This window comes from Pseudopodoces humilis, chromosome 1 (genome assembly GCF_049639895.1).
Source record: "Pseudopodoces humilis isolate 2021_Gansu_Grassland_sample_001 chromosome 1, ASM4963989v1, whole genome shotgun sequence".
NCBI lineage: Eukaryota > Metazoa > Chordata > Aves > Passeriformes > Paridae > Pseudopodoces > Pseudopodoces humilis.
This window is the reverse complement of record NC_142200.1, coordinates 151,744,166-151,769,068: the sequence shown is the minus strand read 5'-3', so window position 1 is coordinate 151,769,068 and position 24,903 is coordinate 151,744,166. Positions and strand designations below refer to the sequence as shown.

The 24,903-nt window shown below is 61.0% G+C and overlaps 2 protein-coding genes across 5 annotated transcripts; both read right to left on the bottom strand.

The window, feature by feature from the left end:
* Nucleotides 1-12,038: 12,038 nt before the first annotated feature.
* LOC148185281 (uncharacterized) lies at nucleotides 12,039-14,662 on the bottom strand. Of its 4 annotated transcripts, none has more exons than XM_088063928.1 (4): nucleotides 14,630-14,662; nucleotides 14,248-14,389; nucleotides 13,866-13,961; nucleotides 12,039-13,657 (listed from the first exon to the last, which is right to left on the bottom strand). In XM_088063928.1, exons 1-4 carry the CDS (start codon nucleotides 14,636-14,638, stop codon nucleotides 12,603-12,605), a joined length of 1,302 nt encoding a protein of 433 aa, XP_087920054.1. In that variant the 5' UTR covers nucleotides 14,639-14,662; the 3' UTR covers nucleotides 12,039-12,602. The 4 variants fall into 4 exon arrangements, with proteins under 4 accessions (XP_087920054.1, XP_087920058.1, XP_087920047.1 ...); XM_088063932.1 differs by having other exon boundaries at nucleotides 14,248-14,374; nucleotides 14,630-14,655; XM_088063921.1 differs by having other exon boundaries at nucleotides 14,248-14,404; nucleotides 14,630-14,650.
* A 1,299-nt stretch (nucleotides 14,663-15,961) lies between these two features.
* Nucleotides 15,962-23,248, bottom strand: LOC102101804 (uncharacterized). Its single transcript, XM_088066910.1, is given in 6 exon segments — nucleotides 15,962-18,816; nucleotides 18,819-19,994; nucleotides 20,506-20,619; nucleotides 20,865-20,973; nucleotides 21,610-21,776; nucleotides 23,168-23,248. Coding segments are annotated over 5 exon segments (3,225 nt in total). The 5' UTR covers nucleotides 21,634-21,776; nucleotides 23,168-23,248; the 3' UTR covers nucleotides 15,962-17,014.
* Nucleotides 23,249-24,903: the final 1,655 nt, after the last annotated feature.

The following is a 24,903-nucleotide window of genomic DNA, read 5'->3' as shown; positions in this document are numbered from 1 at the left end:
ATTAATAATAAATAATAATAATTAATAATAATAAATAAAAATAAACAATAAATAAATAATAGTAAATAAATATAAATATAAATATAAATAATAATAATAGTAAATAAAATAATAAAATAATAAAAAAAAATCTTTTAAAACAACAAAAAAATTGATTTTAAAAGCAAAACAAAAAAAAGGTTAAAAAAAAATATTTTAAAAGCAAAACCAAAGGAATTTAAAAGCAAAAAAAAAGTATTTTTAAAGCAAAAAAAATTATTTTTAAAGCAAAAAAAAAAAAGATTTTAAAAGCAAAACAAAGAATCAACCCCATTAAAAAAAATCCCCAAGTCGTCAGGATTAATCGTTCTTAAAGCAAAAGAAAAAGGAAAAATGAGTTGAAAAGGTGTGAAATGAAGGCGGAGTTATAAAAAACCAAGCACAGCAATAAACAGGAAAATATTCCCAAAGAAAATGGGAAAAGAGCTTTGAAAATGACAAAAAAACAACAAAAAAATGGAGATAAAAAGATTTGGAGGAAAAAAAAACCAAAGAGGGATTAATCATTGATTAAAATGAAATAAATTTGTTTTTTATTTGTGCGGAGCCCCCTGACAGACACCGTTAAACAAATCAATATCAGCCACAAACACATTTCTAGAGAAATATCATTTACAGATCGGCGTTTATAAATTAGATATAACACGGAAATAACTACAGCAGAGTATAATCAATTATAATTATCTACATTTCACAGACCTCTAAATAGAAATACACATTTATAACTGGAAATATATATAATATATATAGTAATAATATCATATAACGCAATATATTATGGTATAATGTAATATAATATAATGTAATGTAATATAATGTAATGTATAATATAATAGAATGTAATACAATGTAATACAATGTAATACAATGTAATATAATGTAATACAATATAATATAATGTAATATAATATAATATAATTCAATATAATAATAAATATAATTTTTCTATATTTATTAGATTATATATAATATAAATTATATATATACATATCTATTTATATCACTATATCACTATATCAATATATCAATACATCAATATATCAATATATCTCTATATCAATACATCAATATATCAATACATCAATATATCAATATATCAATTTATCACTATATCAATATATCAATATATCAATATATCAATATATCAATATATCAATATATCAATGTGTCACTATATCAGTATATCACTATATCAATACATCAATACATCAATATATCAATATATCAATATATCAATATATCAATACATCAATATATCAATATATCAATATATCAATATATCAATATATCAATATATCAATATATCAATATATCAATATATCAATATATCAATATATCAATATATCAATATATCAATATATCAATACATCGATATATCAATATATCAACATATCAATATGGAAATACCCAAATCAGTAAATAAAATCATCGCTCACTGGCTGTGTGTCTGTCTGTCCGTCTCACTCCCAGGCAATGCTGATTCCTTTGGCAGCTTTATCTCAGGTACCTTGACATGTGCTGGGAGTTCCCAAGTGGTTTTATATTTATTTTATTTAATATTTATAATTATTTTATTTAATATTTATATTTATTTTATTTAATATTTATATTTATTTTATTTAATATTGTGGATTGATTGTGCTTCAGAGCTCCCATCTGTTCTGTCCTGGGGAATTCATGATCCAATTCCATTCCAGCCCTGCTCCACCCTCACTGGGGCTGGGACTGATCCCGGGTCTGATCCCCGGGAGTGATCCCCGGTTCTGATCCCCGGGAGTGATCCCCGGGACTGATCCCCGGGACTGATCCCCGGGAGTGATCCCCCCGGGACTGATCCCCGGGACTGATCCCCCCGGGACTGATCCCCGGTCTGATCCCCGTGACTGATCCCCGGGACTGATCCCCGGGACTGATCCCCCCGGGACTGATCCCGGGACTGATCCCCGGGACTGATCCCCCCGGGACTGATCCCGGGTCTGATCCCCGGGACTGATCCCGGGACTGATCCCAGGACTGATCCCCCCGGGACTGATCCCGTGACTGATCCCCGGGACTGATCCCCGGGACTGATCCCCGGGACTGATCCCCGGGACTGATCCCCGGGACTGATCCCCGGTCTGATCCCCGGGACTGATCCCCGGGACTGATCCCCGGGACTGATCCCGGTTCTGATCCCCGGGACTGATCCCCGGGACTGATCCCGGGACTGATCCCCGGGACTGATCCCCGGGACTGATCCCCGGGACTGATCCCCGGGACTGATCCCCGGGTCTGATCCCCGGGACTGATCCCCGGGACTGATCCCCGGGACTGATCCCCGGGACTGATCCCCGGGACTGATCCCTGGGACTGATCCCGGGAATGATCCCCCCGGGACTGATCCCCGGGACTGATCCCCGGGACTGATCCCTGGGACTGATCCCCGGGACTGATCCCCGGGACTGATCCCCGGGACTGATCCCCGGTCTGATCCCCGGGACTGATCCCCGGGACTGATCCCCGGGACTGATCCCGGGACTGATCCCCGGGACTGATCCCCCCGGGACTGATCCCGGGTCTGATCCCCGGGACTGATCCCGGGTCTGATCCCCGGGACTGATCCCCGGTTCTGATCCCCGGGACTGATCCCCGGGACTGATCCCCGGGACTGATCCCGGGACTGATCCCCCCGGGACTGATCCCCGGGACTGATCCCCGGGACTGATCCCGGGTCTGATCCCCCCGGGCCTGATCCCCGGGACCGATCCCCCCGGGACTGATCCCCCCGGGACTGATCCCCGGGACTGATCCCCGGGACTGATCCCTGGGCCTGATCCCGGGACTGATCCCGGTTCTGATCCCCGGGACTGATCCCGGGACTGATCCCCGGGACTGATCCCCGGGACTGATCCCGGTTCTGATCCCCGGGACTGATCCCGGGACTGATCCCCCCGGACTGATCCCCGGGACTGATCCCCCCGGGACTGATCCCCGGGACTGATCCCCGGGACTGATCCCGGGACTGATCCCCGGGACCGATCCCCGGGACTGATCCCCGGGACTGATCCCGGGACTGATCCCCGGGACCGATCCCCGGGACCGATCCCCCCGTGCTGTGACCTTTGCCAGTGCCCAGGTTTGCTCCAGGGATTTTTAACTCTTTGCTGCCCGCCCAGCTCCCCCCTGCACAAAATCCCGCTGGATTTCACTTCTCCCCATTCTTTGCCAGATTTTATCGCCCCCGTGGCATCACCTCGTTAATAAAATAAAATAAAATAAAATAAAATAAAATAAAATAAAATAAAATAAAATAAAATAAAATAAAATAAATTAAAATTAAATTTAAAAATAAATAGAATAGAATAGAATAGAATAGAATAGAATAGAATAGAATAGAATAGAATAGAATAGAATAGAATAGAATAGAATTAAATTAAATTAAATTAAATTAAATTAAAGTAAATTAAATTAAAATTAAATTTATAAATAAATAAATAAATAAATAAATATAATAGAATAGAATAGAATAGAATTAAATTAAAATTAAATTAAATTAAATTAAATTTAAAAAATAAATAGAATAAAATAAAATAAAATAAAATAAAATAGAATAAAATAAAATAAAATAGAATAAAATAAAATAGAATAAAATAAAATAAAATAAAGTAAATAAAATAAAATAAAATAAAATAAAATAAAATAAAATAAAATAAAATAAAATAAAATAAAATAAAATAAAATAAAATAAAATAAAATAAAATAAAATAAAATAAAATAAAATAAAACTCCTTCCCAGCAGTGCAACATCAACCAGCAGGAACTCTTCATCCAGAAGCTTGTTTTAACAAACAAGTTTTCTAGATCTACTTACGTAACTGAAACTGTGACTAACTCTAACCCAATCCCTCTTTGTGACCCAAAACCTGCAGATTCATGGAGGAGAAGGAAGAGCTAAAAACCGCCCCTGTTCTCCTCCATTAAACCCCTGTAAAATCTCGATTTTTCACCTCAGTGGCAAACTAAACATTCTACCACCTTCTACTTTTTTTATAAATTTATAAATTTTTATATTAAAAATATATTAATTTTTTATAAATGTTATAATTTTTAAATAAATTTTATAAATAAAAAAATATAAATTTCTATAATTTTTTTACAAATCCTGCTTTGCCCAGGGACATTTGGAAGCCTTTCTGTCAGTGACAAATAGGATTGATGGTATTTTGGAGAAGAGAGAAATGTGTCTCCATTTCTGGATTTCTGCTCCCGGATTTCTGCCGAGCGCAGCAGCTCCCGTTTGGATCCCGAGTTTCCCACACACATTCGCTGCTGTTCCCAGAATAAACCGTGCCAGGAGCAGGACGAGGAGCTGTTGGTAAGCGGGGATCTCAGAAGGGTCGGTGCCACTGAATATTTCCAGCAGAGCTCCCGAGCCTTGCCTCGCCCTGCCAGCGACATTTCCCAGCCCCAAAGGTTCCATCAGAGCTCCCATCTGTTCTGTCCTGGGTGATTCATGATCCAATTCCATCCCAGCCCTGCTGCACCTCACTGGGGCTGGGACTGATCCCGGGACTGATCTCTGGGACTGATCCCGGGACTGATCCCGGGACTGATCCCCCCAGACTGATCTCTGGGACTGATCCCGGGACTGATCCCCCCGGGACTGATCCCCGGGACTGATCTCTGGGACTGATCCCGGGACTGATCCCCGGGACTGATCCCCCCAGACTGATCTCTGGGACTGATCCCTGGGACTGATCCCAGGACTGATCCCCGGGACTGATCCCCCCGGGACTGATCCCCGGGACTGATCCACCCGGGACTGATCCCCGGTCTGATCCCCCTGGGTCTGATCCCCCCGGGACTGATCCCCGGGTCTGATCCCCGGGACTGATCCCCGGGACTGATCCCCGGGACTGATCTCTGGGACTGATCCCCGGGACTGATCCCCGGGACTGATCCACCCGGGACTGATCCCCGGGACTGATCCCCCCGGGAGTGATCCCCCCGGGACTGATCCCCGGGACTGATCCCCCCGGACTGATCCCCCCGGGACTGATCCCCGGGACTGATCCCTGGGACTGATCCCCCCGGGACTGATCCCCGGGTCTGATCCCCGGGACTGATCCCCGGGACTGATCCCCGGGTCTGATCCCCGGGACTGATCCCCGGGACTGATCCCCGGGACTGATCCCCGGTCTGATCCCCCCGGGACTGATCCCGGGACTGATCCCGGGACTGATCCCCTCCTGCCCGGCCTCTCGTGTCCCTGTAACCCCCTGAGCCCGTTCCAGCGGCCCTGGAGGCGCTGCCTGCCTTCCTGGGGATTATTTCACAAACAAATCCCGAATTCCAGGGCTGACCTATTGATTTCTGCCGTGTTTGGGCTCGCTCTATCCCCCTGCAAAGGGGATTCTCTGTTTCCCAACGCGTTTCCTGCTGTTTTCCCTCTGTTATCCATTAACTGTGCGGTCTCCTGCCCACACGAGTTCTCCAGGCACCTGCTGGGGTGTTCTGGGGCTTCCAGCGGTGGGAGCGGATCTGTCTGTGCTGTCCCAGGACGTTCCCACCTCTGCCAGGGACACCGAGGGGACACTGCCACCCTCCTCAGCAGCTGCTGTGGGCTCAGGGCTTCCCTGGGGTGAGCGGGGACCCCCCAAACCCGCTGGGATTCCCAGGGGTGACCCCAAACCCAGCTCAGCCTCTTCCTTTGCCCCGTGGGGATCTCGGCTCCAACTCCCGGGGCTCTGCGGGGTCCGGCTCCCCCTGCCCCGGCCTCAGCCCAGCCCTCAGCATCCTCTGGGTTCTCCAGAGCAAACCCCAGCTCCAGAGCAAACCAATCCCAGCTCCAAAACAAATCCCAGCTCCAGAGCAAACCAATCCCAGCTCCAGAACAAACCAATCCCAGCTCCAGAACAAACCAATCCCAGCTCCAGAGCCAATCCCAGCTCCAGAGCCAATCCCAGCTCCAGAATAAACCAATCCCAGCTCCAGAATAAACCAATCCCAGCTCCAGAGCCAATCCCAGCTCCAGAATAAACCAATCCCAGCTCCAGAACAAATCCCAGCTCCAGAACAAATCCCAGCTCCAGAACAAACCAATCCCAGCTCCAGAACAAACCAATCCCAGCTCCAGAGCCAATCCCAGCTCCAGAGCCAATCCCAGCTCCAGAACAAACCAATCCCAGCTCCAGAACAAATCCCAGCTCCAGAACAAACCAATCCCAGCTCCAGAATAAACCAATCCCTGCTCCAGAATAAACCAATCCCAGCTCCAGAACAAACCAATCCCAGCTCCAGAACAAATCCCAGCTCCAGAACAAACCAATCCCAGCTCCAGAATAAACCAATCCCAGCTCCAGAATAAACCAATCCCAGCTCCAAAGCAAATCCCAGCTCCAGAACCAATCCCAGCTCCAGAACCAATCCCAGCTCCAGAACAAACCAATCCCAGCTCCAGAACAAACCAATCCCAGCTCCAGAACAAATCCCAGCTCCAGAGCAAACCAATCCCAGCTCCAGAATAAACCAATCCCAGCTCCGGAGCAAACCAATCCCAGCTCCAAAACAAATCCCAGCTCCAGAGCAAACCAATCCCAGCTCCAGAACAAACCAATCCCAGCTCCAGAACAAACCAATTCCAGCTCCAGAGCAAATCCCAGCTCCAGAATAAACCAATCCCAGCTCCAGAATAAACCAATCCCAGCTCCAAAGCAAATTCCAGCTCCAGAACCAATCCCAGCTCCAGAACCAATCCCAGCTCCAGAATAAACCAATCCCAGCTCCAGAACAAACCAATCCCAGCTCCAGAACAAATCCCAGCTCCAGAACAAACCAATCCCAGCTCCAGAATAAACCAATCCCAGCTCCAAAGCAAATCCCAGCTCCAGAACAAACCAATCCCAGCTCCAGAATAAACCAATCCCAGCTCCAGAACAAACCAATCCCAGCTCCAGAATAAACCAATCCCAGCTCCAGAATAAACCAATCCCAGCTCCAGAATAAACCAATCCCAGCTCCAGAACAAACCAATCCCAGCTCCAAAGCAAATCCCAGCTCCAGAGGTGTTGGAGGTTCCCGAGGCAGCCTCAGGAGCGTCTCTGTCCCCTCAGCACCTCCAGGGCTCTGGGCTGGATCGGTGCCTGGGACTGTTCTGTAAATCACCCCAAAATGCTGCTGGGAACTGCTGCTCTCTCCTGTCCCACCCTGTCGCTGTCAGACACAAAACAAGTCACACGGACATGAGGTGTGGTGAAAGGAAGAGAGAGTTTATTTTTCCTCCCAGGATTTATCGGTTTCTGCCCACGGCCAGGGATTGGAGGGTCAGGATAACACTTTCCCACTGCACTGGCCATGACAGATGCTGTCCTGGGGTGACTTTATGACACTGGTATCCCCAATCGTCTGGTTTATGTTATATATTAAGTTCTGCACCTTTAAGACTGGCTTTGAGAGCAAGAGAGGGGGAAGAAGAAGCGCGCAGTTTGTGTTAAGGAAAAACATCACTCCCACACATCCCGCTCCTGGACTGTGGTGTCTGCAGCACGGACAGACAGCGGGACAGAGCTTCTCTCTGGCTTCTAGTTAGTTTTAGCTAGCTGAGGCAGAGGAGTTCCCTGGACCTTTGTTTGTTTTTTTTTTCCCAATTTTCTTGGATCTGTGCAAGCCTGCTCTGGACTGAACACCCAGCCAAACCCCGGGAGCTCACGCCTGTGGCCCACCGGGGCCTGGGCCTCGGCACTTTCCAGCGCCGGAGGGACTGATAAGAACCTGAGCGAGCCGAGCTACACCACATGAAAAGGACTTTTCTTCCTAGACTTGCCATCCCATCGAACAGCAAGAGGTTTTATTATTTAATATTACTCAATTTCTGTTAAATAAACAGCTTTTTCCACTTCTCTCTAAGGAATTTTTTTTTTTCCTTTTCCCGGACCAGTTGGTGGAGAGGGGCATTTCCCTGGGGAAATCCCCATTTGGAGTTTTCCTTCCTAATTTGCCCTAAACTAGGACAGATGCCCGTCACAAGACGTGGAACAGAAGGAATGTGCACATATCTATGTTTACAGTTCCTGTCCTGGGGAAGTCTTAGAAAACCATGTCAGCCAGCTCAGAAGCTGAGTTTTCAGGGCGACACCACCCCCCTTCCCAAACCCTCCTTCCTAAGGAGATTTCAGCTTTCCCAAAGCTTCCCTCGCCTCCCCCTCGGCAGGAGGTTGTGTTTGCCTTCCCTGGCTGGATTGGGGTCTGGGAGGGATCCTCGCCACTTTGGGCTCCTTTCATCAGCCAGGACCTCGCCAGGGGGGTTCGGCCTCCCCTTCATCCCCTGTTTGTTTAATTTCATTTATCTGCATGTTTAATTTCATTTAAACATAAAAATTTTTTCCTGGGTGACTTCTGATTCAGGTATTGGGATTTGTAATCCCCATCCCAGAAAGATCCTTGAGCACCCAATTTTCCGAAGATCTCTCTCCCCAGCCGGGGGGTTTGAGGCAGACCCCGAATTTCCTGTGTCCCCCGCGGTGTTCCCATTTCAAAGGCGATGGCTGTCCCAATTCCTGTTAAATCCGGACACCTCCCTGCCGCACCCACAGCCCACTTTGGCTCTGCAGGAATTCCCAGTTCCTCCTGTGTCCGGCACAAATTCACCTTTTCCTTCCCCGGCCATTGCAGGGGGGCTCAGCTGAGCCCTCGCCCCCACCTGGGGACTCTTCACCTCCCCCTCGGAACCCCGAGGGTTCCCAGAGGGGCTCGGGGGCTCCTGGCCTGGGACCCCCCCTTTTCCAACGTCCCCTTTCCCAAATTCGGGCACTGATTATTCCAGAGCTCCTCCCACTGTTCCCCGGGAGGGGATCCTGCCCCAGCCTCCCCCAAAGCTTCCAGGGGAATTCTCCCCAGAATCGCCCTTTTCACTCCATGACCCCCTTCCCATTTAAACCGTGTGACATTCCAAACCCTCTCCCAAGTGTGACATTCCAAACCCATTCCCAAGTGTGACATTCCAAACCCTCTCCCAAGTGTGACATTCCAAACCCATTCCCAAATGTGACAATCCAAACCCTCTCCCAAGTGTGACATTCCGAACCCATTCCCAATTGTGACATTCCAAACCCATTCCCAAGTGTGACATTCCAAACCCTCTCCCAAGTGTGACATTCTGAACCCATTCCCAAGTGTGACATTCCAAACCCATTCCCAAGTGTGACATTCCAAACCCATTCCCAATTGTGACATTCCAAACCCATTCCCAAGTGTGACATTCCAAACCCATTCCCAAGTGTGACATTCCAAACCCATTCCCAAGTGTGACATTCCAAACCCATTCCCAAGTGTGACATTCCAAACCCATTCCCAAGTGTGACATTCCAAACCCATTCCCAAGTGTGACATTCCAAACCCATTCCCAAGTGTGACATTCCGAACCCATTCCCAAGTGTGACATTCCAAACCCATTCCCAAGTGTGACATTCCAAACCCATTCCCAAGTGTGACATTCCGAACCCTCTCTCCTGCAGGAGCTCCCAGAGGGACCCGGAGCCTTTGGGATCTCTAAACCTGGGAGGTTTTTGCTGCCCCTTCAGCCCCTCCAGGGAAGGATCCTGCTCTTCCCAGGGCCCTGCTCCCGTTTCCTGCAGTCCTGGGATCGCAGCTTCCCCCAAAATCCCCTCGAGGTCCCGGGATCCATGGAAATACAGGAGCGGGTCCCACCCAGGCACCGAAAGTGTCACCAGAAATGGGGAAGAGTCAAACCCCTGAGCTCCAAGGGGGCGGAATTCCCGTTTCCTGAGGCCTCCCGGCTGTTCCGGAGCTTTATTCCCGCTGACTTTTGGGAACACGGCCGCTGTTTCCTCACAGCTGGATTTCCCTTGGGAACGCTGCTGCGGGGGCAGGAGGATGCGGGAAAAGGGGAGGAAATGTCCTTGGAGCCCCGCTGGAGGATCCCGGGATGAGCCCCATCCATCCCCTCCCTCCCTCCGGAGCTCCAGGCTGGAACTCCCGGAGGAGATCACAAATCCGAGTCCTTGGAGACATCTCAGCCCCCCCGCGCACTCCGGGCTCCGGTCTCACCGCAGGAATTTAATTGGGAAATGTCTCCCGGCACCGTGATTTTATCTGGAAAACAAAAAAACAGAGAGAAAAGGGAAACTGGGGAATTTTCACTTGTTTGAGTGGCGAGCGCCAAGGGCCGGCACCGTCCCCAGAGGGACACCGAGGGTCCCCCGCCCTGTCCCGTCCCCCGAGCCCCCCCGGCCGCTCCTCCACGCGGAGCCGGGACATCCCAAACACGGCACCGGGACCGCGGGGGTGGCACCGCCGGGGGGACACGGTGACACCGCCGGGGGGCACGGAGTGACACGGTGACACCGCCGGGGGCACGGTGACACCGCCGGGGGGCACGGAGTGACACGGTGACACCGCCGGGGGGGCACGGTGGCACCGCCGGGGGGCACGGGGTGACACGGAGGTGACAGGGTGACACAGCCGGGGGGTGACACGGAGATGACACGGAAGTGACAGGGTGACACAGCCGGGGGTGGCACGGAGGTGACACGGAGGTGACAGGGTGACACAGGCGGGAGTGACACGGAGGTGACACGGAGGTGACACGGAGGTGACAGGGTGACACAACCCCGGGTGGCACGGAGGTGACACGGAGGTGACACGGAGGTGACAGGGTGACACAGCCGGGAGTGACACGGAGGTGACACGGAGGTGACACGGAGGTGACAGGGTGACACAGCCGGGGGTGACACGGAGGTGACACGGAGGTGACACGGAGGTGACAGGGTGACACAGCCGGGGGTGACACGGAGGTGACACGGAGGTGACACGGAGGTGACAGGGTGACACAGCCCCGGGTCGCACCGGCGGGACATTCGGGAGCTCCGCCCGGGAAGAGCCGCCCGCGGGGATTTAAAACCCGCGTGGATGTGGATGTGGCACCTGGGGACAGTCGGCGGTGGCCTCGGGGTGACCCGGGGACATCGGGGGCTTTTCCCAGCTCGGCGATTCCCGGGTTCCGCCGTGTCCCGGTGTCCCCATGCCCCAGGGAATGTCACCATCTGTCCCCTGCTCCGCGCCACCGCCCGCCCGCGGGACATTCCCAGAGCTCCAAACTCCCGTCTGGGGCTGGGCCACGAGCACCGGGACAAACTGGGACAAACTGGGATGAACTGGGATAGACTGGGAGCGGCTCGGGTGCCCCCCAGCTGTGCGGAACCCCCCGGGCCCCGCCCAGCCTCATTTGCATTTTTAATCAGTTCTTCATTAACTCCGATCTTAATGATTGTTTGTTTGGGGAGGGGGACATTGATGGGACACTGAGGGGACACTGTGGGGACACTGAGGGGACATTGGGGGACATTGGGGACACTGAGGGGACATTGGGGACACTGAGGGGACACTGAGGGGACATTGAGGGGACACTGGGGACACTGAGGGGACACTGAGGGGACACGTGGTGGCTCCTGCTGTCACAAGAGCCCTGCCGTGCTTCAACCACCACAAAGAGCCCAGAGGAGTCTCCTCCCTCCCTCCCTCCCCTCACCGGAACGCGCTCTTAGGAACAGGGGTTTTATTTTGTGACCTTTTTGGTTTTTACGGGGTTTTTACGGGGTTTTTACGGGGTTTTTATGGGGTTTTTACGGGGTTTTTATGGGGTTTTTATGGGGTTTTCCGTTCCGGGTTTCACAGGAAGGGATCGGCACCCCCGGCCCCACCGGCGGGACCGGAGAGAACCACACTGCCGGCAGTTCTGGGGCTGTTTTCAGAGTGCAAAACTGTTCACAAAGATCGTCCCTGAGCCAGAGAACTCCCAGAAACTCCTCCTCGGGAACAGACCAGCCGCTGACAGGCTGCAATTCCCTCCGGCTCCGAGAAAATCGAACCCTCACAGCCCCCCCTCCTAATTACAGAGAATAAATAGAATAGAAATAAATAGAATTAAATGGAATAGGGAGAACAGAATGGAGCAGGAAGCAGAAGCGAACAGCTGGAGTAACTTGAATAAAACAAAACAGAAATAATAAAAAAGAATGATAAATTACATAGAAAAAATTAAAATAAATAAATAAAACTTCTGACTTTAAATACGAGCACGGGGCAGGGCCCCGGTGGGACTGGCAGGGACTGGGAAATGCCCCGGAGGGACATTCCAGGATCCAAAGGTACTTCAGTGTCTGAAGAGAACACGGAGAAAACATCCCTGGGGGATTTTCCAAGCTCCGAAGATACCTCGGGGTCACAGCGGACACAGGGAAACATCCCTGGGGGATTTTCTCACGGACAACCATCCCAGACGGATTTTCCTGGGAGAGCTGCGGAGCGCTGGGGGACATTCCAAGGTCCAAAGGGACACGGAGAATTGTCCTGGAGAGGTTTTCCGAGGTGTGAAAGGCACATGGAGGAGCGTCCCGGAGGGATTTCCCACGCTCCGGAGGGACCCGGGGGAACATCGCAGACGCTTTAAGAGCCAAAGGAACACGGAGACACATCCCGGGGGCTCCCCAGCTCTGAAGGGACACGGAGGAGTCCCGGGGCTCCAGGAGCGAGGTCACATCCACCGGAGCACCGGGATGGTCCCTCGGCTACTGCTGGTCACCTGCCGGGAGGTCCCTGTGCCCGAGGGGGTCCCTGTCCCCAAGCACGGCCCCATCCCCGCGGGGGTGCCTGTCCCTGAGTGGGTCCCCATCCCCACAGGGACCCCTAACCCTGTCCCCAAGCACGGCCCTATCCCTGCTGGGGTGCCTGTCCCCTGGGGGGTCCCTGTCCTCTCGGGGGTCCCTGTCCCCTGGGGGCTCCCTGTCCCTGTCCCCTGGGGGATCCCTGTCCTCTCGGGGGTCCCTGTCCCCTGGGGGGTCCCTGTCCTCTCGGGGGTCCCTGTCCCCTGGGGGGTCCCTGTCCCCATGGGGGTCCCTGTCCTTGTCCCTGTCCCCCGGGGGTCCCTGCCCGCGGGGCCGGCAGTGCCGGCGCGTTCTGCGGTGGCTGCTGAGGTTTGCCCGGGAGGCGAAGGCGCGGCCGCAGCGGGGGCAGGGGAAGGGCCGCAGTGCCGAGTGCGCCCGGCGGTGCAGCCACAGGTGCCCGCGGTGCGGGAACACGCGCCCGCACTCGGGGCAGGGGTGGGCGCGCTCGGGGCGGTCGTGGCCCCGCAGGTGAAGCTCCAGGCTCTCCCTCCAGCTGAAGCTGCGCCCGCAGCGCCCGCACTCGAACGGCCGCTCCTCGCTCGGCCCCGCCGCGCCCGGGAAGCGCCGGTGGCGGCGGAGCGGGGGCCGCGCCCGGTGCGTGTCCCGGTGCCGCAGGAGGTCCCCCCGCAGGCAGAAGGAGCGGCCGCAGTCGGGACAGTCGTGCCGGGCCCGGGCCCCTCCCCGCAGCTTTTTGTGAGCCAGGAGGCTGCGGCGGTGCCGGAAGGTTTTGCCGCAGGTGCCGCACAGGTACGGCCGGCCCGGGGGCGCCCGGAGCGCGGCACCGGCCCCGCAGCTCGGCCCGCACATGAGGAGCCCCGACACCGCCGGCGGCTGCCGGGGCCGGGCCCTGGCACAGCCCCCCGGCTCGGTGGCACGCCGGCAGGAGCTGGGGACATCGGCCCGCGGGTCCCAGCGTCCCCCGGTGTCATCCTTGCTGTCACACCCGCTCCAGGCACCTGCTGGGAACGGAGCGTCACCGTGCCACGGTCCCGGAGCCACCGCCGGTGCCACGACCGCCCCCGTGACACCGCGGGGGGACCCCCAGCCCCGGCCAGGGGGTGTCGGACAGGGGCTCTGGCCAGGGCCAGCCCCTCGTCCCACAGCGAGCCCCCAGCCCCGTGGGGTGTCCCCACAGGGTGTCCCCAAGGGGTGTCCCCTGTCACTCACCCCTGCAAATGGTGTCGGGAGCTCCGCTGTGCCCCCCAGCGCAGGGAACCCCCCCGTGTGACTCCTCCTTCACATGGCTGAACTTGGAGTTGGGGTCTGTGTGGGAGAGAGGACCCTCAGTGCCCCCCACAACGCCTGGGGAGCATCACGGTCCCCAGGGAATTGTCACCAGGCCGGGGGCTGAGCTGGGGACAGCGGCCCGGGGCACCCGGAGCCATTTCCTCACCCCGGGACACACAGCGAGATGGGGGGTGAGCTCCGTGGGGCAATCGGGCTGCGGACCCCCGGCTCGGCCTTCAACTGTGTCCCCAGCCCCATGTCACCCCCTGCCCATGTCACACCCTGCCCATGGCACCCCCAGCCCCACGCCCCCGACCCTCACCCCTCAGGCTGGCCACCAGGTCGTAGTTGTCGCACATGACCTGCCGGTGCAGCGCCCGCTGCCAGGGCGCCAGCTGCGCCCACTCCTCGGGGGAGAAATACACGGCCACGTCCTCGAATGTCACCTCCTGGAATGTCACCTCCTGGAATGTCACCTCCTGGAATGTCACCTCCTGGAATGTCACCTCGGGGGGCGGCCCCCGGCAGGGACAGCGCGGGGCTCAAGGGGGGCGGCCCCCCCGGCCCTCGCTGGGCTCCCCAGGGCGGGACCCCCGGGCTCATCCCGCCCAACGCCCCCGACCCTCCGCAGGGACCCCCGGGCAGGGCCCGGCCCCTCCGCCCCTCCGCCGCCCCCCCGAGCCCCGGGCCCGGCCCGGCCTCACCCGCTGCATGGCCGGGCGGGGCCCGATGGCGGCGGCGGAAGGGGCCGGGCCGGGGGGCGGCACCGCCGGGGGTCAGAGCACCGGAACGAACCGGAACCGGCTGCTGGGGACACCGGGATCCGGCCCCGCTCCGCCACCCCGGCAGCGCCACCCTCCCCCCGAACGGGGCTCCTCGGGGACACGGCCCCCGCCCAAGGCTCCCCCCAGCCTCAGGAACCGGCCTGGTGGCTCCGGGAGTCTGGGAGCCCCGCACCGGAGGGTCTCGCACCGGAGGGTCTCTCTCACACCAGAGGGTCCCACACCGGAGGGTCTCACACCGGAGGGTCTCACACCGGAGGGTCTCTCTCACACCGGAGGGTCTCACACCGGAGGGTCTCACACCGGAGGGTCTCACACCGGAGGGTCTCTCTCACACCGGAGGGTCTCACACCGGAGGGTCTCTCTCACACCGGAGGGTCTCACACCGGAGTGTCTCACACTGGAGGGTCTCACACCAGAGGGTATCTCTCACACCGGAGGGTCTCACACCGGAGGGTCTCACACCGGAGGGTCTCTCTCACACCAGAGGGTCCCACACCGGAGGGTCTCACACCGGAGGGTCTCACACCGGAGGGTCTCTCTCACACCGGAGGGTCTCACACCGGAGGGTCTCTCTCACACCGGAGGGTCTCTCTCACACCGGAGGGTCTCACACCGGAGGGTCTCACACCGGAGGGTCTCTCTCACACCGGAGGGTCTCGCACCGGTGGGTTTCACATTTCACACCACAGGGTCTCACACCGTGTGCCCACCCCAGGCCAGGGACACCCAGAGCCCCCCGGGCCTGTCCTGCAGCCCCTGTGCCCAAACCTCCCAGAACCCGCCCGGGGTGGCACCGGCTGTCCCCAGCCAGGGCAGGGGGTGTCCGTGTCCCAGCCGGTGCCCCCAGTGAGAGCCACAGTGTGAGACCCCCCCAGTCTGTCCCAGGGAGCACCGGGGACCTTGGTGCCACCCCCGTGGGTGTGACAGTGACCACGGGGTCGGCCCGGTGGCCACCCCAATCCTGAGCTCTCACCTGGTGTCCAGGTGTGGTCTGCTGGTCGCAGAGCCCAGATGGAAGCTACCGGAGCTGGCACCGGCACTGTCCTGGCGCTGTCCTGGCACTGTCCTAGCACTGGCACTGTCCTGGCGCTGTCCTGGCGCTGTCCTGGCGCTGTCCTGGCACTGTCCTGGCGGCCCCTTGGCCACAGCCCAGGGGTCAGAGCCCTTCCCGGGGCTCAGGCCAGGATTGAGGATCCCGAGAGACCCCTGGGCCCCCCCGCCCCATCCCAGAGAGAGCACCGGGAGCCCCAGAGCCATCAGAAGCTTTTATTTTAAATAACCTCAAAAAATAGAATTGCAGAGAGCAGAGCTGCGGGAGGGGGGCTGGGGCGGGACCCCTGCCCAGCCGGGGCTCCAGGGGCGGCCGTCCCGGTGTCGCTCCCGTCAGAGGATCCCATTCCCTCGGGGATGAAGCGATGGCAGCTCCCAGCGGTGGTCTGCGGCCGAAGCTCGGTCCGAGAGCACGGCTCCCCGGCTCTGGCACACCGGGGGGACCCGGAGCCGCCACACAAAGCCCAGCAAAGCCCCCCGTGCCCTCTGTGCCACCGGAACCTCCCACAGCCCCCGGCAGCGCGGCTCCAACGCCGGCTCCAGCGGCCACCCCGGCACCACCCATCCCAAATCGAGTATTGAGTCCCAAAGCGCGCAGTTATCCAGAGCAAGCAGAAGCACAAGCGGCCCCCCCATCCCCCCGGCACCGGAGGCGTCTCCGGGGCCCTTCTGGAGCGGAGCTGAGCCCTTCCAGGCCCTTTTCCCGGCTGTTTTCCCAGTGCGCTCCCCGCTCCTCCCCACGGAGCCGCACTGGGGACCCCAGGTCAGCCCGCAGCAGGACGGGCCCGGCGCTCCCATCCCAACCGTGTCCTTAAGCAACGCCACCCAGTCCGGAACAGCGTGGAAGGTTCTGGAAGCAGAGGGAGCCCCTGAGGGCCCCTCTCGTCCCAAGTCTGGCTGCAGTGGATGCAACTCCGCCGTGTCCAGCTCTCCTGGTGTGTGCGGCTGGAGCCAACGCGGCAGATCCGGCTCCAGCGCTGTCTCCGCCGGCCCTTTGGTGTCTTCCCAGGCCAGGAACGTGCAGTGTCCTGGCTCTGCTGTCCCCACTCCCTGCTGGAGGCTCCTCCGAGTCCCAGTGCTGAATCCGGCCGGCGGTGTCCCCTCGGCTGTGTCCCCTGGGCTCCATCCTCCTCCAGGTTCACTGCGGGTGAGCGCAGGAGCCGATGGCCGGCCCCTGCCGGGGGTCTCGGTGGGGTTTTCAGTGTGAGGGGTCACGGGCAGCCGGGGCAGGGCGGGGGTCCCGGAGCGGGGGTCTCACAGGCAGCCGGGACACGGGGCGGGTTTCTCCTCGCCGCACTCCCGCTCCGGCGCTCCCGGCACTCGCTTCTCCTCGAAGGCCCGAGCGCAGCCCCCGGCCTTGGCCCAGAGCTGCCCGCGGGGGGGCTCGGGGGGGCGCGGGGCCAGGCAGGCGGCGCAGCAGCACGGCGGGGGCAGCCCCGGTGCCCGGGGGCTCGGGCCCGCCCCGGGGCACTTACAGGGGGGCACCGGGGCCGGGACGGCGGCGGGGCCGGGCGGGGGCTCGTCCTGCATCAGCTGCAGGAGGATGTCGGCGGCGCCCGAGGGGCTGTCGGGGCGCGCCGGGGGCGCTCCGCGGGAGCAGGGCGGCAGCAGCAGCGCGGGGGGCTCGGGGCCCTTGGCCAGCGGGTCCCCGGCGGCGCAGGCCGGGGCCAGGCCGGCGCCGTGGGTGCGGCGGTGCCGCAGCAGGTGAGCCTTCTGGCTGAAGCCCTTGCCGCAGTCGGCGCAGCGGAACGGCCGCTCCCCGGTGTGCGTCCGCAGGTGCACGGCCAGGTTCACCTTCTGCCGGAAGCGCTTCCCGCACTCGGCGCACGCGTGGGGCCGCTCGGCGCAGCCGTGGGGACACTCGGCACACGCGTGGGGACACTCGGGGCACGCGTGGGGACACTCGGGGCACGCGTGGGGCTGCTCGGCGCAGCCGTGGGGCCGCTCGCACGGGTGGGGCCGCTCGCAGGGGTGAGGATGCTCGGCACAGGTGTGAGGATGCTCGGCGCACGCGTGGGGCCGCTTGCTGCACGCGTGGGGCTGCTCGCAGGGGTTGGGACATTCAGCGCAGGGGGGCGGCTGCCCGCAGGCGTGGGGCCTCTCCCCGCAGGCGTGAGGATGCTCGCTGCAGGGGTGAGGATGCTCGCTGCAGGGGTGAGGATGCTCGCTGCAGGGGTGAGGATGCTCGCTGCAGGGGTGAGGATGCTCGGCGCAGCTGCGGCGCTGCTCGGCGCAGGTGTGGAGCCGCTCGGCGCAGCCGTGGGGCCGCTCGGCACAAGCGTGGGGCCGCTCGGCGCAGCCGTGGGGACACTTGGCGCAGCCGTGCAGCTGCTCGCCGCAGCCGTGGGGCCGCTCGCCGCCGCCGTGGCCCGGTCGGAGCCCCCCGTGCTCGGCGCAGGCCTCCCCGCAGAGCGCGCAGGGGAAGGGGCTCCCGGCGGGGTCCAGGGCGCCGGGGGCCGGGCCGGGGGTCCCGGTGTGCACGCGCTGGTGCACCCGCAGGGACAGTTTGCTCTTGAAGCGCTTGGGGCACTCGAGGCAGGTGAAGGGCTGGCGGCCCAGGTGCGTCTTCTGGTGTGCCAGCAGGTTGGGCTTCTGCGCGAAGCGCTTCCCGCACTGGGCGCAGGCGAAGGGGCGCTCGCCCGTGTGCACCCGGTAGTGCGTCACCAGGTTGCCCTTCTGGTTGAAGCGGCGGCCGCAGACGCCGCAGGTGAAGGGCCGCTCACCTGTGTGGATGCGCTGGTGGGTGGCCAGGTTGGTTTTGAGGCTGAAGCGCTTGCCGCAGGTGTCGCAGCGGAAGGGGCCGCGCCCGCCGGCGCCGTGCCCGTGCCGCGGCGGCCGCTCGCACTGCGCCAGGCCCCGCCCGCACTCGGGGCACGGCCAGGGCCGGCCCTCGCCCGCCCGCGCCGGGGGGGACCCGGGGGGCTGCTCGGCGCCCGGCTCGGGGGGGGGGGCGCCGGGGCACGGCTTGTGCCCCGCGTGGCTCTTCTGGTGGGCGACGAGGGCGAGCCAGAGCCCGAAGCTGTTCCCGCACTGGTTGCAGATGAAGGGCTTCTCGGGGGGGCCGCGGCATCCCCCGGCCCCGGCTGCGCCCCCAGGGGCCCCAGGAGGGGCGGGGCGGGGGCGAAGGGCGCGGAGGGCGCCTCGGGGGGCCGCAGCAGGGGCACCTTGGGGCAGAAGCCGTCGCCGCAGTGGGCGCAGGGGAAGGGGGGCTCGCCCGGGGGCGGGGGCGGGAAGCCCTTCTCGGGGCTGGGGAACAGCTCGGCGCCCTCGGGGAGCTTCGGGGCGGGCGGGAGCGGGGCGAAGGGAGCGGGGTCCTGCGGGGCGGGCGCGGGGGGCAGCAGGGCGGGCGCGGCCCCGAAGGGCGCGGCGGGGGCCGGGCCGCGCGCGGGGCAGCGGCGCTGGCGGGGGACGTGCGTCTTCTGGTGGGCCTTGAGGGACACCTTGTCCTTGAAGCACTTGTGGCACTGGGCGCAGGGGAAGGGGCGCAGGTCGGTGTGGGTGCTCTGGTGCGTGACCAGGTTGGTTTTCTGGGTGAAGCGCTTGCCGCACTGGGCGCAGGCGAAGGGCCGCTCACCTGTGTGCACCCGGTAGTGCGTCACCAGGTTGGTTTTCTGGTTGAAGCTGCGGCCGCACAGGAAGCAGGAGAAGGGCCGCTCGCCCGTGTGGATGCGCCGGTGCGTGATGAGGTTGGGCTTCTGCCGGAAGCTCTTCCCGCACTCGGGGCACACGAAGGGCGCGTCCTCGGGGCAGCCCCGCGCCGGCGCCCGTGCCCGCGCCTTGCCCTCGTCGGGGTGGGCGCCGTGGATGCGCTGGTGCGCCAGCAGGTTGGCCTTCTGCGAGAAGCTCTTGCCGCACTGGGCGCAGGGGAAGGGCCGCTCGCCCGTGTGCACGCGCCGGTGCGTCAGCAGGTTGGGCCGCTGGCTGAAGCTCTTCCCGCAGTCCCCGCAGCGGAACGGCTTCTCCCCGGTGTGGATGCGCTCGTGCGTCACCAGGCTCTGCTTCTGCCGGAAGCCCTTCCCGCACTGGGCGCAGCGGAAGGGGCCGGGGACGCCCGCCTGGGCCCCCCAGCAGCCGGCGCGGGGAGCCGGGGGGTCCCGGGGGGGCTCGGGGCCGCGCTGCCCGCCGGGGAACCAGCGGCCGGAGCTGCCGCCCGCGGCCGGAAACAGCTCCAGGGAGCCGGCGCCGATCCCGGGCTTCTCCTCGGGTTCCACCTTGCTCACCCGCCCAGGCTCCACTGCACCGGAGAGATGCCGGTGTTATCCCGGCTCCCGGGGAATTCCGGCCTGTCCCGAGCGGAGGGGACCCGGGCCCGGCCCCCTCCTTCCTTGTGGGCCCCTCACCACCGAACCGTGGGGACCTGGGACACCCCGAAGGGCCCCCAAACCCCTCAGTTTGTGACACTCGGGTCCAAAATGGTCCCAACTGGCTCAGAATGGCAAAAGCCCGTCTGAAATGGCCAAAACTGGCTCGCAAAACCGGCCCGCAATGGCCACCAACTGGCCCAGGATTACCATGCATTGGTCATAAACGGCCGGGAACTGGCCCAGAATGGCTCCGAAATGGCTGAAACTGGCCCAAAATGGCTGGAAAAGGTCTTCAAACTGCTCCAAACTGGCTCAGAACAGCCCCCAGCCGGCCCCAAAAAGTCCTAAAGTGGCCCAGAATGCCCCCAAACCATCCCGGGCCGTGTTTGCCCCTGAGCCCCCGATCCCACTGCTCCCCCATTCCCGCAGATCCGCACTCACCGGCGCAGGGGCTGCCCAGAGCCTTGGAGTCCTCCGGGCCCGTCCGCGCGGCTCCGAACGGCTCCTCCGGCGGCTTCATCCCGAACAAACCCCCCGGCTTAAAGAAGCGGTACCCTGGGGACCGGGGACACGGCAGAGCGGGGTCAGGGACGCTCTGCCACCGGCACGGCTGGGCTGGAGCCGCTCCCCAAAACCGGGCTGCGGGCGAGGGGGGACGGAGCCACCGCTGGGCTCTGGGTTCACTCCCGCAGCCTCTCCCATCGCCGGGAATCCCCAGGACGCTTTCATCATCCCGCTTCAAAGTTCCCACAAAAATGCACCGAGCTCTGTGCGGAAAATTCCCCGCCGGCCCCGCTCACCTGTGCAGGGATCCGACGGGATCTCGGCGCCGACGGCATCCAGCTGGGATCCGGCCCGCGGCGCCGGGCTCAGCCGGGAATACGGGAGCAGATCCAGGGCGTGGGCGGGCTGGGGAGGGGGCAGCGGCTCAGCGGCATTTTGGGGCCATTTTGGGACGTTTGGGGACCTTTCCCTGGGTTTGGCCACAGGCCAAGGACAGGGATCGTGCCCCTGTTCCTGCACCCCAAATATCAGCTCTGGGTTCTTTGCTCCAGGACGGAGCCCACATCCCTGCTCCCCAAACCAGATCCCTGCGCCCCCAACCCACATCCCCACCCCTCCAAAGAAAATCCCCAGCAGATCCCCGAACAGGATCCTCGTTCCCCCAAAGCAGATCCCTGACCCCCAAAGAGGTTCCTGTCCCCCCGGTCCCCAAAGCCGCTCCTGAGGAGCTGGTCCCGCTTTTCCGGGGACACCGCACCCCACAAGTCCCCCGGGTCCTCCCGGATTCCTCTCGTGACCCCAAAGCCCCGGAGCCCGGTGGAGGCAGCGCACGGGGTGGGGCCCCCCCCGCGCTCCGGGACTTCCCAATGCGCCGAATTCCCGGAAAAACTCCTGGGGGGCTGCCGGGATTATGGGAAAAACCATCGGCAAAGCCCCCAGCCCCGGAATCCCCCCAGGAATCCCCCCCAGATGTGCGGGGGTGGCGGAGGAGCGGGGATCCCCCGGAATCCCCCCGGGATCCCCCCGGGATCCCCCCCGTACCTGCGGCGCGCCCCCCGCGGACATCGCTCCCCCCGGGCCCCTCCCGGCCCTTCCCGGCCTCTGCGAGGGCTCTTCTGCAGCCGCTTCCCGGCTCTTTCCCGGCCTCTTCCCGGCCTTTTCCCGGTCTCCTTCCGCCACCGAGTCCCTCAAATGGCCGCGGCGGGGTCCTGGGAGAGCGGGAGAGGCGGGATGAGAGCGGGAACGGGAGCGGGAGAGGGAACGGGAGCGGGAAGGACAGCGGGAAGGACAGCGGGAAGGACAGCGGGAAGCGGGCCGGAGAAGCGCGGCAGTCCCGGAGCGGCTCCGGCGGCCTCGGTCCCCCGGCCTCCTCCTCCTCCCCCCGGAATTTGGGGTGCGGAAGGCGCCGAGCGGGGCCGGATCCGGCCGGGAACGGCGAGAACCGGGGAGCGCTGGGAGCTGTAGTTCGGGATGGGATTGGAGCGGATGGGAGGCACCGGGAGCGGCGGCAGCGAGCGGGGAATGGCCCCGGAACGGCAGCGGCTTGTCCTGCCGGGAACGGAACCGGGAACAGCACCGGGAACCGGGAACGGAACCGGGAACCGGGAACAGCACCGGGAACACACCCGGGAGCCGGGAACGGAACCGGGAACAGCCCCGGGGACCGGGAACGGAACGGGGGACAGCACCGGGAACAGCCCCGGGAACCGGGAACGGAACCGGGAACAGCCCCGGGGACCGGGAACGGAACCGGGAACAGCACCGGGAACAGCACCGGGAACAGCCCCGGGAACCGGGAACGGAACCGGGAACAGCCCCGGGGACCGGGAGCAGCCCCGGCACAGCCTCGCCTTGGCAGTCGGGAGGAGCCCCGGCATGGAATCACCCCATCAGCCGGGAATAGCCCCGGGAACAGCCCCGGGAACCGGGAACAGCCCCAGGAACAGCCCCGGGAACCGGGAACAGCCCCAGGAACAGCCCCGGGAACCGGGAACAGCCCCGGGAACAGCCCCGGGAACCGGGAACAGCCCCAGGAACAGCCCCGGGAACCGGGAACAGCCCCGGGAACAGCCCCGGGAACAGCCCCAGGAACAGCCCCGGGAACCGGGAACAGCCCCGGGAACAGCCTCGGGAATAGCCCCGGGAATAGCCCCGGGAACAGCCCTGGGAATAGCCTCGGGAATAGCCCCGGGAACCGGGAGCAGCCCCGGGAACAGCCTCGGGAACCGGGAAGAGCCCCGGGAACAGCCCCGGAGCCAGCGGGCCGCATCCCGGGGGGGCTCGGGGGGATCCCGGCTCTCCTCGGGCCCGGCCGCACCTCGGGGGGGTTCGCAGGGACCCCCGTGCGCCCCCGCCCTCCAGGGGAAGCCGCGGCCCCGCCGCTGCCACCGGCGCCCCCCGGAGACTCCAACAGTTCCTGACACCCCCACACACAACCGGGACCCCCCAACACCCCGTGGCCGCCGCCGGCCCCGCGAGCCCCGCCGAGCCCCCGGCCCGCCCCGCTGCCCCCGCTCCCGGTGCCCCCGGACCCCCCGGACCCCCCGGACCCCCCGGCCACGTGACCGCGACCCCCGAGGACCCTCCCCGGGAAACTCACGGGCGGCCGCGGCCCCGCGGCGAGGTGACGTCACGCGCACGGTGACGTCAGCGCGCCGGTGACGTAACGGTGTCAGTGGCGGCCGCGCCCCGTTCCGGGTCGGGGGGCGGGGCCGGGGACAGCGCAGGCGCGAGGGGTGGGAGGGGCCGGAGGGAGCCCGGGCTGCCAATGTCACCCAGTGTCCCCTAGTGTCACCCCGTGTCACCCCAGTGCCACCCAGCGTCACCCAGCGTCACCCCAGTGTCACCCAGTGTCACCCCAGTGTCACCCCAGTGTCACCCAGTGTCACCCCGTGTCACCCAGTGTCCCCTAGTGTCACCCAGTGTCACCCCGTGTCACCCAGTGTCCCCTAGTGTCACCCCGTGTCACCCCAGTGTCACCCAGTGTCACCCAGCGTCACCCAGCGTCACCCAGTGTCACCCAGTGTCCCCTAGTGTCACCCCAGTGTCACCCAGTGTCACCCAGTGTCACCCCACTGTCACCCAGTGTCACCCCAGTGTCACCCCAGTGTCACCCAGTGTCCCCCAGTGTCACCCAGTGTCACCCAGTGTCACCCAGTGTCACCCCAAGGTCACCCAGTGTCACCCAGTGTCACCCCAGTGTCACCCAGTGTCACCCCAGTGTCCCCTAGTGTCACCCAGTGTCACCCCAGTGTCACCCTATGTCACCCCAGTGTCACCCCAGTGTCACCCAGTGTCACCCTATGTCACCCCAGTGTCACCCCAAGGTCACCCAGTGTCACCCAGTGTCACCCCAGTGTCACCCAGTGTCCCCCCAGTGTCACCCAGTGTCCCCCAGTGTCCCCCCAGTGTCCCCCAGTGTCCCCCCAGTGTCACCCAGTGTCCCCCCAGTGTCCCCCACACCTCCGGATGTCGGCCCCGCCCATTCCCCGTCCTTCATCACCCCCCTCCCCCCGTCCCCCGGGAGGGGACACGCGGGGCGAGGGGAGCCGGGAGGAGCAGGAGGCTGTTCCAGGCTCCGGAGCCATTCCCGGGGCAGGGTCTGCTTCCAGGGACACCGCAGCGTGCCCGGGGCCCGAGGCCATTCCTGGGGACAGGAGCCATTCCTGGGGACAGGAGCCATTCCTGGGGACAGGAGCCATTCCTGGGGACAGGAGCCATTCCCGGGGGACAGGAGCCATTCCCGGGGGACAGGAGCCATTCCTGGGGACAGGAGCCATTCCTGGGGACAGGAGCCATTCCCGGGGGACAGGAGCCATTCCTGGGGACAGGAGCCATTCCCGGGGACAGGAGCCATTCCTGGGGACAGGAGCCATTCCCGGGGACAGGAGCCATTCCCGGGGACAGGAGCCATTCCTGGGGACAGGAGCCATTCCTGGGGACAGGAGCCATTCCCGGGGACAGGAGCCATTCCTGGGGACAGGAGCCATTCCTGGGGACAGGAGCCATTCCCGGGGACAGGAGCCATTCCCGGGGACAGGAGCCATTCTGGGGACAGGAGCCATCCCTGGGGACAGGAGCCATTCCCGGGGACAGGAGCCATTCCTGGGGACAGGAGCCATTCCTGGGGACAGGAGCCATTCCCGGGGACAGGAGCCATTCCTGGGGACAGGAGCCATTCCTGGGGGACAGGAGCCATTCCTGGGGACAGGAGCCATTCCTGGGGGACAGGAGCCATTCCCGGGGGACAGGAGCCATTCCTGGGGACAGGAGCCATTCCTGGGGGACAGGAGCCATTCCCGGGGGACAGGAGCCATCCCTGGGGGACTGGAGCCA